The sequence below is a fragment of the Chiloscyllium plagiosum genome, unplaced genomic scaffold (assembly GCF_037043375.1).
Source record: "Chiloscyllium plagiosum isolate Xiang-an unplaced genomic scaffold, Cpla_swu_hap1 HiC_scaffold_44, whole genome shotgun sequence".
NCBI lineage: Eukaryota > Metazoa > Chordata > Chondrichthyes > Orectolobiformes > Hemiscylliidae > Chiloscyllium > Chiloscyllium plagiosum.
Genome location: NW_028270182.1, coordinates 19,334,611 through 19,348,684, shown reverse-complemented (window position 1 = coordinate 19,348,684; position 14,074 = coordinate 19,334,611). Strand labels below are relative to the sequence as shown.

General features: G+C 53.3%; 1 protein-coding gene across 1 annotated transcript in view; it reads left to right on the top strand.

The window, feature by feature from the left end:
• Window positions 1–14,074, top strand: part of LOC122544416 (neuroligin-2-like) — a 333,176-nt gene that overhangs the window by 124,273 nt on the left and 194,829 nt on the right. Inside the window, 1 exon segment of the mRNA XM_087982876.1 lies at window positions 1,774–1,830. Coding sequence (XP_087839002.1) covers window positions 1,774–1,830 — 57 coding nt within the window.

Genomic DNA, 14,074 nt, shown 5'->3' with positions numbered 1-14,074 from the left:
GACCTCCAGCGCCACACTCGCGACTAAAAACTCCGTTATGTTGGATTTGATCCAACACCTTTTTGAAAGTCTACACATGCCAGAGCAGCCACAGTATTCTCCATGTCACCCACGTATCTCTGAGGACAAACCATGCATCTCAGCAACAATGAGGCAGTGAATTATCGGGCTAACTATGACAAGAGACTCACATGCGTTACTTAAATTCAACATCAAATCGAACAGCAACGCTGCGCCATTAGTAGATACTCAAGATCTTGTCCCGCTTTAAAATATTCCAGTCAGGCGTTCACCAGACGCTGATGGTGATACCCAAATAAATAAGATGAAGCATTCTCATAATAGATAAATGACCTTTGACAGCAACCTAGCAAGCTTTGAAGCCTCAGGAAAAATTGGTAATCACTCCCCCTCCCTGCAAATGGGCAATAGAGTCAGTGATCTTTCTATTAATGAAGATCCGAGTCCTGGTAGAGTGGTTTCTCCATCCTTTGCCGTGACCACCCAAAGTCAAAAGCAAAAGGCTTGTTGTCAAAGTCCTTTGAAGTCAGGCCAGGATCTAACTGGAGTTGGACGAGGAGAGATTTCTCTTTGTCCTCGGGCCCTGAGTAGGATCCCAAACTCTTCTGACCAGCTCGGGCTCCACTGAGTACCTCAGAGGGTGTGTCTCCTCAGGGTGGGCAGGACCCCTGCCGACAGGAAACGGGTAAGATGCTCGCCTCACTTTGCCTTCTCTTCCATGGCCAGTTAACCTTTGGCGATGAATGCTTGGGGCTGTCCATGACCAGTGGAGATAAGGCTTGGCTTATCCACGCTTGATTCACTATTGCTGTTTCCTTTTCTGTTGCATTATTTGAAGACAGTTTTTTATTTGGAACCCCAACCCCATCCCCGACCTTCCCACACCCCCCCACCACCTCATCGATCTTCTATCATACTATTGGTGCCCATAAAGAATGGGACACGTAACAAGTGACTGTGGCAAACGCGTTGAGATGGGTAGGCCCTGAAGCCTCAATCTACAGGCCACTGAGGAGCAACGTTGACCCTATGAGGCAAATGGCCGCCTTGGGGGGAGGGGTCAGTGAGGAGTTTTCTTCTCCATTTTCTTTTTTTGTTTTTTTTTTATCTTTTTACGAAGAGAGCTTTTCTTTCAAATGCTTGTCTGCAATGTGCATCTCAAACACGGACCCAAAACAGTTCGACCATCCCTGGGAAGCGAGGCCCGCAGCCGATAGAAACCAAACGTTGCCAACTAACAGAACGACAACCTTTTGAAATATTTTTGAGTGGGTTAAAGAGGGGGGTGGAAGAAATCCAAGATTTCAAAAACTCCAAGATTTCATTATTTGTGAGTAGAAAAATCTTGATGTGAAATTCTTGAAAAAAATACACATGCAGTTGGTTGACCTTCTTGTCAATCTAGTTTGCTCTCTTTTTTGTGTGTGTGTTTGCGGGGTATGGGGTGGGAGAGGGGCGGGATGTGAGGCTTGTTCTTTTTCAATTGTCTAACTTTTTTTTAAAACTCTCGCTCTTGCTCAAATTGAGTTTAAAACGGAAGTGTTCTTGCCTTGTGTATTTTGATGCTTGTCTTTTTTATTCTTATAGAACAAATTGAATCATCTTCTGAGGTTTTTTTTTCGTGCAATCCATTCTTGACTGTATCTTTTTTTTTAAAAAAAAACAAAAGAACAAATGATTGAGGAAAAAGAAAGCACAAAATGTTGTTTTTTGAAATCTCTTTTTCTCTCCTCCCGTTTTTTCTGGTCTTAGGTCCACTCACAAAAAAATCAGATGATAACGACGCATTTGGCAATCTTGAAGATGAAGGTATTTTTTTTCCAATGCATGTTAACAAACCCCCACCCCCCCAACCCCCCCAACCCCCCCAACCAACCCCCAACCCCACTCCACTCCTTCAAATTTTTTTTCTTTTTTTGTAAGAGAAAGACAAAATACAATCTTTTATTTTCAAAGCTTCTTCCTTTCATTTTTTACATCTTCTGAAACTTTTTGCACTCTCTTTCAATGTGCTTTTTTTTTTCGTTCTTTTCAGTAATATGTTTTTTTTGTGTGTATATATATATATATATATAAAAATATAACTACGGTTGATTTCATGTTCCGTAAGCTTTTGAGAGTGGCGTTTTGCAAGAAAATTGTTGCTTTTAAAATTTTCTAAGAATGGTATGCAGAAGTTAAATCGATTGGTGGTTGAGTCTCGCTCCCATGACCTGTTTGATGAACTGTTTTTGGTGGTCGTGGTTTTCGAATCATTCTTGGTTACAATCTGTGTTTGTGTGCGCGTTTGAGTGTGAGTGAGGGAGTGTTTGTGTGGGTTTGCGTGTCTCACTTTCTGGTCTGTTGTGGAAAGTACTGGTTATTAAATGGCTAGATGTCATGGCAGGTTTCAGACATTTTGTAATGCCTTCCCCTCCTATGATTCCTGCTCAGCGTCATCTGAGACTAAACTCTGAAACGACATGATGGTTAGCGCTGCTGCCTCACAGCACCAGGGACCCGGATTCAATTTCCCGCTCAGGCATCTTTCTGTGTGGAGTTTGCACATTCTGCCCCATGACTGTGTGGGTTTCCTCCGGGAGCTCCAGTTCCCTCCCGCTGATGTGTAGGTTAGGGTGGAATGGCCATGCTAAATTATCAATAGTGCTCAGGGATGTGTAGGTTAGGGTGGATTGGCCATGCTACATTGTCCCATAGTGTTCAGGGATGTGTAGGTTAGGGTGGATTGGCCATGCTAAATTACCCCATTGTGTTCAGGGATGTGCAGGTTAGGGTGGATTGGCCATGCTAAATTATCAATAGTGCTCAGGGATGTGTAGGTTAGGGTGGATTGGCCATGCTAAATTATCAATAGTGCTCAGGGATGTGTAGGTTAGGGTGGATTGGCCATGCTAAATTACCCCATAGTGTTCAGGGATGTGTAGGTTAGGGTGGATTGGCCATGCTAAATTACCCCATAGTGTTCAGGGATGTGAAGGTTAGGGTGGATTGGCCGTGCTAAATTGTCCCATACTGTTCAGGGATGTGTAGGTTAGGGTAGATTGGCCGTGCTAAATTGTCCCATTGTGTTCAGGGATGTGTAGGTTAGGGTGGATTGGCCATGCTAAATTGCCCCATAGTTTTCAGGAATGTGTAGGTTAGGGTAAATTGGCCATGCTAAATTGTCCCATAGTGTTCAGGGATGTGCAGGTTAGGGTGGATTGGCCGTGCTAAATTGTCCCATACTGTTCAGGGATGTGTAGGTTAGGGTAGATTGGCCGTGCTAAATTGCCCCATAGTGTTCAGGGATGTGTAGGTTAGGGTGGATTGGCCATGCTAAATTACCCCATAGTGTTCAGGGATGTGTAGGTTAGGGTGGATTGGTCGTGCTAAATTGCCCATAGTGTTCAGGGATGTGTAGGTTAGGGTGGGTTGGCCGTGCTAAATTACCCCATAATGTTCAGGGATGTGTAGGTTAGGGTGGATTGGTCGTGCTAAATTGCCCCATAGTGTTTAGGGATGTGCTGGCTCGGGTGGAATAGTTGTGGGAAATGCAGGGCACGTCTTGGTGGGATGCTCTTCGGAGAGTCAGTGTGGACTTGATGGGCCGAATGGTCTGCTTCCACACTGCAGGGCTTTGGTGATACATGTCCACCTGGAACCCAGACTTTAGAAACTGTGAGGATCTGACACTTTGACCAGTTTGTGGCTCTGGGCACTTATTCAGTTGGACAGGCCGCTCTCTTTGGCCTCAGGAAGAGATCGTTTCAGTAAAGGCGGAGGTCTTTTGAGTCTTGGCTCCATGTTAGCGCTCCGACCTGATCATCGGCACCTTTGCTTCACTCTGTATCAGACCCACCACCGGTGAGCACCTGCCAGGACATGCGTGAGCTCTTGTCCCTGGTGTATAACAGAATCACACTGGCATTATGGCACAGCAAGAGGCCACATGGGACCCGCAGTCCCATTGTACTCCTCCCTGTCCTGAGTCCAGGCTGATTGGTTTGTCAATGGGGTTCAAAGGGCATCTGAGGCAGCAGCTGTCAACCTAGATTAAAAGACCAGCAACTATCAACAGGCTGATTCCAGATCCCTCCACATCACTGCCCTGGATCTCTCCAGATCACTGTCCCAGATCCCTCCAGATCACTGCCCCAGATTCCTCCAGATTACTGCCCCAGATCGCTCCAGATCACAGTCCCAGTTCCCTCCAGATCACTGTCCCTGATCCCTCCAGATCACTGCCCCTGATACCCAGATCACTCCAGATCCCTCCAGATCACTGCCCCAGATCCCTCCAGATCACTGTCCCCGATCCCTCCAGATCACTCTAGATCACTGCCCCGATCCCTCCAGATCATTGCCCCAGATCCCTCCAGATCACTGCCCCGGATCCCTCCAGATCACTGTCCCAGATCCCTCCAGATCACTGCCCAAGGACCCTCCAGATGACTGCCCCAGATCCCTCCAGATCACTGCCCCAGATTCCTTCCGATTACTGCCCCAGATCGCTCCAGATCACTGCCCCAGATCCCTCCAGATGACTGTCCCTGATCCCTCCAGATCACTCCAGATCACTGCCCCGATCCCTCCACATCACTGCCCCGGATCCCTCCTGATCACTCTCCCTGATCCCTCCTGATCACTCTCCCTGATCCCTCCAGATCACTGCCCAAGAACCCTCCAGATCACTGCCCCAGATCCCTCCATATCACTGCCCCAGATCCCTCCAGATCACTGTCCCTGATCCCTCCAGATCACTACCCAAGAACCCTCCAGATCACTGCCCCAGATCCCTCCAGATCACTGCCTCAGATCCCTCCAGATCACTGCCCCAGATTCCTCCAGATTACTGCCCCAGATTGCTCCAGATCACAATCCCAGATCCCTCCAGATCACTGCCCCGAATCCCTCCAGATCACCCTAGATCACTGTCCCTGATCCCTCCAGATCACTGCCCCTGATCCCCAGATCACTCCAGATCCCTCCAGATCACTGCCCCAGATCCCTCCAGATCTCTGTCCCTGATCCCTCCAGATCACTCTAGATCACTGCGCCGATCCCTCCAGATCATTGCCCCAGATCACTCCAGATCACTGCCCCTGATCCCATTGGTTTGTCAATGGGGTTCAAAGGGCATCTGAGGCAGCAGCTTTAAACCTAGATTAAAAGACCAGCAACTATCAACAGGCTGATTCCAGATCCCTCCACATCACTGCCCCGGATCCCTCAAGATCACTGTCCTAGATCCCTCCAGATCACTGCCCCGGATCCCTCCAGATCACTGTCCCAGATCCCTCCAGATCACTGCCCAAGGACCCTCCAGATGACTGCCCCAGATCCCTCCAATTCACTGCCCCAGATTCCTTCAGATTACTGCCCCAGATTGCTCCAGATCACTGCCCCAGATCCCTCCAGATGACTGTCCCTGATCCCTCCAGATCACTCCAGATCACTGCCCCGATCCCTCCAGATCATTGCCCCAGACCACTCCAGATCACTGCCCCAGATCCCTCCAGATCACTGCCCCTGTTCCCTCCAGATCACTGGTCCAGATCCCTCCAGATCACTGCCCCAGTTCCCTCCAGATCACTGCCCCTGATCCCTCCAGATTACTGTCCCAGATCACTCCAGATCACTGTCCCTGATCCATCCAGATCACTGCCCCGAATCCCTCCAGATCACTGCCCCAGTTCCTCCAGATCACTGCCCCGATCCCTCCAGATTACTGCCCCAGATCACTCCAGATCACTGTCCCTGATCACTCCAGAGCACTGCCCCGAATCCCTCCAGATCACTGCCTCTGATCCCTCCAGATCACTGCCCCTGATCCCCCAGATCACTCCAGATCCCTCCAGATCACTGCCCCTGATCCCTCCAGATCACTGCCCCAGATCCCTCCAGATCACTGCCCCTGTTCCCTCCAGATCACTGGTCCAGATCCCTCCAGATCACTGCCCCAGTTCCCTCCAGATCACTGCCCCTGATCCCTCCAGATTACTGTCCCAGATCACTCCAGATCACTGTCCCTGATCCATCCAGATCACTGCCCCGAATCCCTCCAGATCACTGCCCCAGTTCCTCCAGATCACTGCCCCGATCCCTCCAGATTACTGCCCCAGATCACTCCAGATCACTGTCCCTGATCACTCCAGAGCACTGCCCCGAATCCCTCCAGATCACTGCCTCTGATCCCTCCAGATCACTGCCCCTGATCCCCCAGATCACTCCAGATCCCTCCAGATCACTGCCCCTGATCCCTCCAGATCACTGCCCCAGATCCCTCCAGATCACTGCTCCAATCTCCCCAGTCACTGCCCCAGATCCCTCCAGATCACTGCCCCTGATCCCTCCAGATCACTGCCCCTGATCCCTCCAGATTACTGCCCCAGATCCCTCCAGATCACTGTCACTGATCCCTTCAGTTCACTGTCCCGGATCCCTCCAGATCACTGCCCCTGATCCCTCCAGATCACTGGTCCAGATCCCTCCAGATCACTGCCCCAGTTCCCTCCAGATCACTGCCCCTGATATTTCCAGATTACTGCCCCAGATCACTCCAGATCACTTCTCCAGTTCCCTCCAGATCACTGCCCCGATCCCTCCAGATCCCTCCAGATCACTGCCCCAGATCCCTCCAGGACACTGACCCAGCTCACTCCAGATCACTGTCCCTGATCCCTCCAGATCCCTCCAGATCACTGCCCCGATCCCTCCACATCACTGCCCCAGTTCCCTCCAGATCACTGCCCCTGATCCCTCCAGATTACTGCCCCAGATCATTGTCCCAGATCCCTCCAGATCACTGCCCCGAATCCCTCCAGATCACTGCCCCTGATCCCTCCAGATCACTGCCCCTGATCTCCCAGATCACTCCAGATACCTCCAGATCACTGCCCCAGATCCCTCCAGATCACTGCCCCAGATCCCTCCAGATCACTGTCCTGATCCCTCCAGATCACTGCCCCAGATCCCTCCAGAACACTGCCCCAGATCACTCCAGATCACTGTCCCTGATCCCTCCCGATCACTCCAGATCACTGCCCCGATCCCTCCAGATCACTGTCCCAGATCCCTATGGATCACTGCAGATCATTCCAGATCATTGCTGATCACTGCCCCAGATCACTCCAGATCACTCCAGATCACTGCCCCAGATCAGTCGAGATCACTGCCCCTGATCCCACCAGACCACTGCCCTTGATCCTTCCAGATGACTCCAGATCACTCCAGTTCACTGCCCCGATCCCGCCAGATCACTGCCCCGATCCATCCAGATCACTCCAGATCACTGCCCCAGATCCCTATGGATCACTGCAGATCATTCCAGATCATTGTTGATCACTGCCCCAGATCACTCGAGATCACTCCAGATCACTGCCCCAGATCACTCCAGATCACTGCCCCTGATCCCACCAGATCACTGCCCCTGATCCTTCCAGGTCACTCCAGTTCACTGCCCCTGATCCCTCCAGATCACTGCCCCGATCCATCCAGATCCCTCCAGATCACTGCCCCGATCCCTCCAGATCATTGCCCCGGTCCCTCCAGATCACTGCCACAGATCCCTCCAGATCACTGCCCCTGATCCCTCCAGATCACTGGTCCAGATCCCTCCAGATCACTGCCCCAGTTCCCTCCAGAGCACTGCCCCTGATCCCTATAGATTACTGCCCCAGATCGCTCCAGATCACTGTCCCAGATCCCTCCAGATCACTGCCCCAGAACTCCCCAGAACACTGCCCCAATCCCTCAAGATCACTCCAGATCACTGCCCCATATACCTCCAGATCACTGCCCCAGATCCCTCCAGATCACTGCCCCAGTTCCCTCCAGATCACTGCCCCTGATCCCTCCAGATTACTGCCCCAGATCCCTCCAGAGCATTGTCCCAGATCCATCCAGATCACTGCCCAGATCCCTCCAGATCACTGCCCCAATCCCTCAAGATCACTCCAGATCACTGCCCCATATACCTCCAGATCACTGCCCCAGATCCCTCCAGATCACTGCCACAGATCCCTCCAGATCACTGCCACAGATCACACCAGATCACTGCCCCAATCCCTCAAGATCACTCCAGATCACTGCCCCATATACGTCCAGATCACTGCCCCTGATCCCTCCAGATCACTCGTCCACATCCCTCCAGATCATTGCCCCAGTTCCCTCCAGATCACTGTCCCAGATCCCTGCAGATCACTCCAGACCAGTCCAGATCACTGCCCCATATACCTCCAGATCACTGGCCCTGATCCCTCCAGATCACTCGTCCAGATCCCTCCAGATCACTGCCCCAGTTCCCTCCAGATCACTGTCCCAGATCCCTGCAGATCACTCCAGACCAGTCCAGATCACTGCCCCAGGTCACTCCAGATCACTGCCCCAGATCCTTCCAGATCCCTCCATATCACTGCCCCAGATCTCTCCAGATCACTGGCCCAGGTCACTCCAGATCACTGCCCCAGATCCCTCCAGATCCCTCCATATCACTGCCCCTATCCCTCCATATCACTGCCTCAGATCTCTCCAGATCACTGTCCCCAATCCCTTCAGATCACTGGCTCAGATCCCTCCAGATCACTGCCCCAGATCCCTCCTGATCAATGCCCCTGATCCCTCCAGATCACTGCCCCAGATCCTGTGAGATCACTATCACAGATCCCTCCAGATCAATGCCGAGGATCCCTCCAGATCACTGTTCCAGTTCCCTCCAGATCACTGCGCCAGATCACTCCAGATCACTGCCCCTGATCCCTCCAGATCACTCCAGTTCACTGCACCTGATCCCTCCAGATCACTGCCCCTGATCCCTCCAGATCACTCCAGATCACTGCCCCGATCCCTCCAGATCATTGCCCCAGATCTCTCCAGATCACTGCACCGAACATTCAAGATCACTGCTCCTGATCCCTCCAGATCACTGCCCCGATCCCTCCAGATCACTGCCTCAGATCCCTCCAGATCACTGCCCCGTTCCCTCCAGATTACTGCCCCAGATCCCTCCAGATCACTGCCCTGGATCACTCCAGATCTCTGCCCCAGATCCCACCAGATCACTGCCCCAGATCCCGCCAGATCACTGCCGCGATCTCTCCAGATCACTGCCTCAGATCCCTCCAGATCACTGCCCCGATTTCTCCAGATCACTCTCCCTGACCCCTCCAGATCACTGCCCCAATCCCTCCACATCACTGTCCCAGATACCTTCAGATCACTGTCCCAGATCCCTCCAGATCACTGCCCCTGATCCCTCCAGATCTCTGTCCCAGATCTTTCCAGATCACTGCCCCAGATCCCTCCAGATCACTGCCCCTGATCCCTGCAAACCACTGCCCCTGATTCCTCCAGATTACTGCTCCAAATCCCACCAGATCACTGGCACTGATCCCTCCAGATCACTGTCACAGATTCCTCCAGATCACTGCCCCTGATTCCTCCAGATCACTGCCCAACATCCCTCCAGATCACTGTCCCAGATCCCTCCAGATCACTGCCCCAGATTCCACCAGATCACTGCCCAGACCCCTCCAGATCACTGCTCTGGATCCCTCCAGATCACTGGCCAGATCCCTCCAGATCACAGTCATTGCCCCTCCAGATCACTGCCCCAGATGCCTCCAGATCACTGCTCCAGATCCCTCCAGATCACTGCCCCAGATCCCTCCAGATCACTGTCATGCATCCCTTCAAATCACTGCTCCAGAACACTCCAGATCAATGTCCCACATCCCTCCAAATCACTGCACCAGATACCTCCAAATCGCTCTAGATCACTGCCAAGATCACTGCCCCTGATCTCCCAGATCACTGCCCCAGATCCCTCAAGATCACTGCTCCGGTTCCCACCAGATCACTGTCCCGGATCCCTCAAGATCACTGCCCCTATCCCTCCAGATCTCTGTCTCCGATCTCTCCAGATCACTGCCCCAGATCCCTCCAGATTTCTGCCTCAGATCCCTCCAGATCACTTCCCTGATCCCTCTAGATTACTGACGCAGATCCCACCAGATCACTGCCCCAGATCCCTCCAGAGCACTGCCCAAGATCCCTCCAGATCACTGCCGCAGATCCCTCCAGATCACTGCTCCTGATCCTTCCAGATCACTGCCTCTGATCCAACCAGATCACTGCCCCGGATCCCTCCAGATCACTGCCCCAATCTCTCCAGTCACTGCCCCAGATCCCTCCAGATCACTGCCCTGATCCCTACAGATCACTGCCCTAATCTCTCCAGTCATTGCTCCAGATCCCTCCAGATCACTGCCCTAATCCCACCAGATCACTGCCCCTAATCCCTCCAGATCACTGGTCTGGATCCCACCAGATCACTGCCCCAGTTTCTTCAAGATCACTGCCCATTTCCCTACAGTAACTGTCCATGATCCCTCCAGATCACTGCCCTGATCCCTCCAGTTCACTGCCCCGATCCCTCCAGATAACTGTCTCAGATACCTTCAGATCACTGTCCCAGATCCCTCCAGATCACTGCCCCTGATCCCTCTAGATCTCTGTCCCAGATTTTTCCAGATCACTGCCCCAGATCCCTCAAGATCACTGCCCCTAATCCCTCCAGATCACTGGTCCAGATCCCACCAGATCACTGCCCCAGTTCCTTCTAGATCACTGCCCATTTCCCTACAGCAACTGTCCATGATCCCTCCAGATCACTGTCCCAATCCCTCCAGATCACTGTCCCAGATCCCTCCAGATCACTGCCTCTGATCCCTCCAGATCTCTATCCCAGAACTTTCCAGATCACTGCCCCAGATCCCTCGAGATCACTGCTCTGGATCCCTCCAGATCACTGCCCAAGAGCCCTCCAGATCACTGTCACAGATTCCTCCAGATCACTGCTCCGGATCCCTCCTGATCACTGCCCCAGATCCCTCCAGATCACTGCCCCTGATCCCTGCAAACCACTGCCCCTGATTCCTCCAGATCACTGCTCCAGATCCCTCCAGATCACTGCCCCAAATCCCTCCTGATCACTGCCCCAGATCCCTCCAAATCACTGTCACAGATTCCTCCAGATCACTGCCCCAGATTCCTCCAGATCACTGTCACAGATTCCTCCAGATCACTGCCCCAGATCCCTCCAGATCACTGCCCAGATCCCTTCAGATCACTGCTCTGGATCCCTCCAGATCACTGGCCAGATCCCCCCAGATCACAGTCATTGCCCCTCCAGATCACTGCCCCAGATGCCTCCAGATCACTGCTCCAGATCCCTCCAGATCACTGTCCCAGATCCCTCCAGATCACTCCAGACCAGTCCAAATCACTGCCCCAGATCCCTCCAGATCGCTCCATATCACTGCCCCAGATCTCTCCAGATCACTGCCCCGGTCACTCCAGATCACTGCCCCAGATCCCTCCAGATCCCTCAATATCACTGCCCCAGATCTCTCCAGATCACTGCCCAAAATCCCTCCATATCACTGCCCCTATCCCTCCAGATCACTGCCTCAGATCTTTCCAGATCACTGACCCCAATCCCTTCAGATCTCTGCCTCAGATCCCTCCAGATCACTCCAGACCAGTCCAGATCACTGCTGCTGATCCTTCCAGATCACTGCCCCAGATCCTTCCAGATCACTGTCCCTGATCCCACCAGATCACTGCCCAAGACCCCTCCAGATTACTGCCCCAATCTCTCCAGTCACTGCCCCAGATCCCTCCAGATCACTGCCCTGATCCCTCCAGATCACTGCCCCTGATCCCTCCAGATCTCTGTCCCGGATCTTTCCAGATCACTGCCCCAGATCCCTCATGATCACTGCTCTGGATCCCTCCAGATCACTGTCCCAGATCCCTCCAGATCACTGCCCCTAATACCTCCAGATCAATGCCCCTAATGCCTCCAGATCACTGGTCCAGATCCCACCAGAACACTGCCCATTTCCCTACAGCAACTATCCATGATCCCTCCAGATCACTGTCCCTGATCCCTCCAGATCACTGTTCCAGATACCTTCAGATCACTGTCCCAGATCCCTCCAGATCACTGCCCCAGATCCCTCCAGATCTCTGTCCCAGATCTTTCCAGATCACTACCCCAGATCCCTCGAGACCACTGCTCTGGAACCCTCCAGATCCCTGCCCAAGATCCCTCCAGATCACTGTCACAGATTCCTCCAGATTACTGCTCCGGATCCCTCCAGATCACTGCCCCAGATGCCTCCAGATCACTGCCCCGATCCCTCCAAATCACTGCCCCAGCTCCCGCCAGATAACTGCCCCAGATCCCTCCAGATCACTGCCACTGATCCCTCCAGATCACTGCCCCTGATCCCTCCAGATCTCTGTCCTGGATCTATCCAGATTGCTGCTCTGGATCCCTCCAAATCACTGTCACAAATTCCTCCAAACCACTGCCCCTGCTCCCTCCAGATCACTGTCCATGATCCCTACAGATCACTGCCCCGATCCCTCCAGACCACTTCTCCAGATCCCTCCAGATTACTGCCCCTGATCCCTCGAGATCACTGCCCCGATCCCTCCAGATCTCTGCTCCAGATCCCTCCAGATCACTGCCCCTGATCCCACGATATGACTGCCCCAGATCCCTCCAGGTCACTGCCACTGATCCCTCCAGATCACAGTCCCGATCCCTCCAGACCACTGCCCAACATCCCTTCAGATCACTGCCCAGATCCCTCCAGTTCACAGCCCCGGATCCCTCCAGATCACTGCCCAACTCCCTTCAGATCATTGCTCTGGATCCTTCCAGATCACTGCCCAGATCCCTCCAGAACACAGTCATTGCCCCTCCAGATCACTGCCCCAGGTGCCTCCAGATCACTGCCCCAGGTGCCTCCAGATCACTGCCCCAGATCCCTCCAGATCACTGCCCCAGATCCCTCCAGATCACTGCTCCAGATCCGTCCAGATCACTGCTCCTGATCCCTCCAGATCTCTGCACAAGATCCCTCCAGATCACTGCTCCAGATCCGTCCAGATCACTGCTCCTGATCCCTCCAGATCACTGCCCTGATCCCTCCAGATCACTGCCCCAGATGCTTCCAGATCACAGCCACGATACCTCCAGATCACGGCCCCAGATCCCTCCAGATCCCTGCCTCTCATCACTCCAGATCACTGTCCCAGATCCCTCAAGATCACTGCCCCTAATCCCTCCAGATCACTGGTCCAGATCCCACCAGATCACTGCCCCAGTTCCTTCTAGATAACTGCCCATTTCCCTACAGCAACTGTCCATGATCCCTCCAGATCACTGTCCCTGATCCCTCCAGATCACTGCCCCAATCCCTCCAGACCACTGTCCCAGATACCTTCAGATCACTGTCCCAGATCCCTCCAGATCACTGCCCCTGATCCCTCCAGATATCTGTCCCAGATCTTTCCAGATCACTGCCCCAGATCCCTCGAGATCACTGCTCCGGATCCCTCCTGATAACCGCCACAGATCCCTCCAGATCACTGCCCCTGATCCCTGCAAACCACTGCCCCTGATTCCTCCAGGTCACTACTCCAGATCCCTCCAGATCACTGCCCCAGATCCCTCCAGGTCACCGCCCCAGATCCCTCCAGATCACTGCCCCAGATCCCTCCAGATCACTGCCCCTGATCCCTGCAAACCACTGCCCCTGATTCCTCCAGATCACTGCTCTGGATCCCTCCAGATCACTGGCCAAATCGCTCCAGATCACAGTCATTGCCCCTCCAGATCACTGCTCCAGATCCCTCCAGATCACTGCCCCAGATCTGTCCAGATCACTGTCATGCATCCCTCCAGATCACTGCTCCAGAACACTCCAGATCACTGTCCCAGATCGCTCCAGATCACTGCACCAGATCCCTCCAGATCCCTCTCGATCACTTCCAAGATCACTGCCCCGATCCCTCCAGATATCTGTCCCAGATCGTTCCAGATCACTGCCCCAGATCCCTCGAGATCACTGCTCCAGATCCCTCCAGGTCACTACTCCAGATCCCTCCAGATCACTGCCCCTGATCCCTCCAGATCATCGCCCCAGATCCCTCCAGATCACTGCCCCAGATCCCTCCAGATCACTGCCCCTGATCCCTGCAAACCACTGCCCCTGATTCC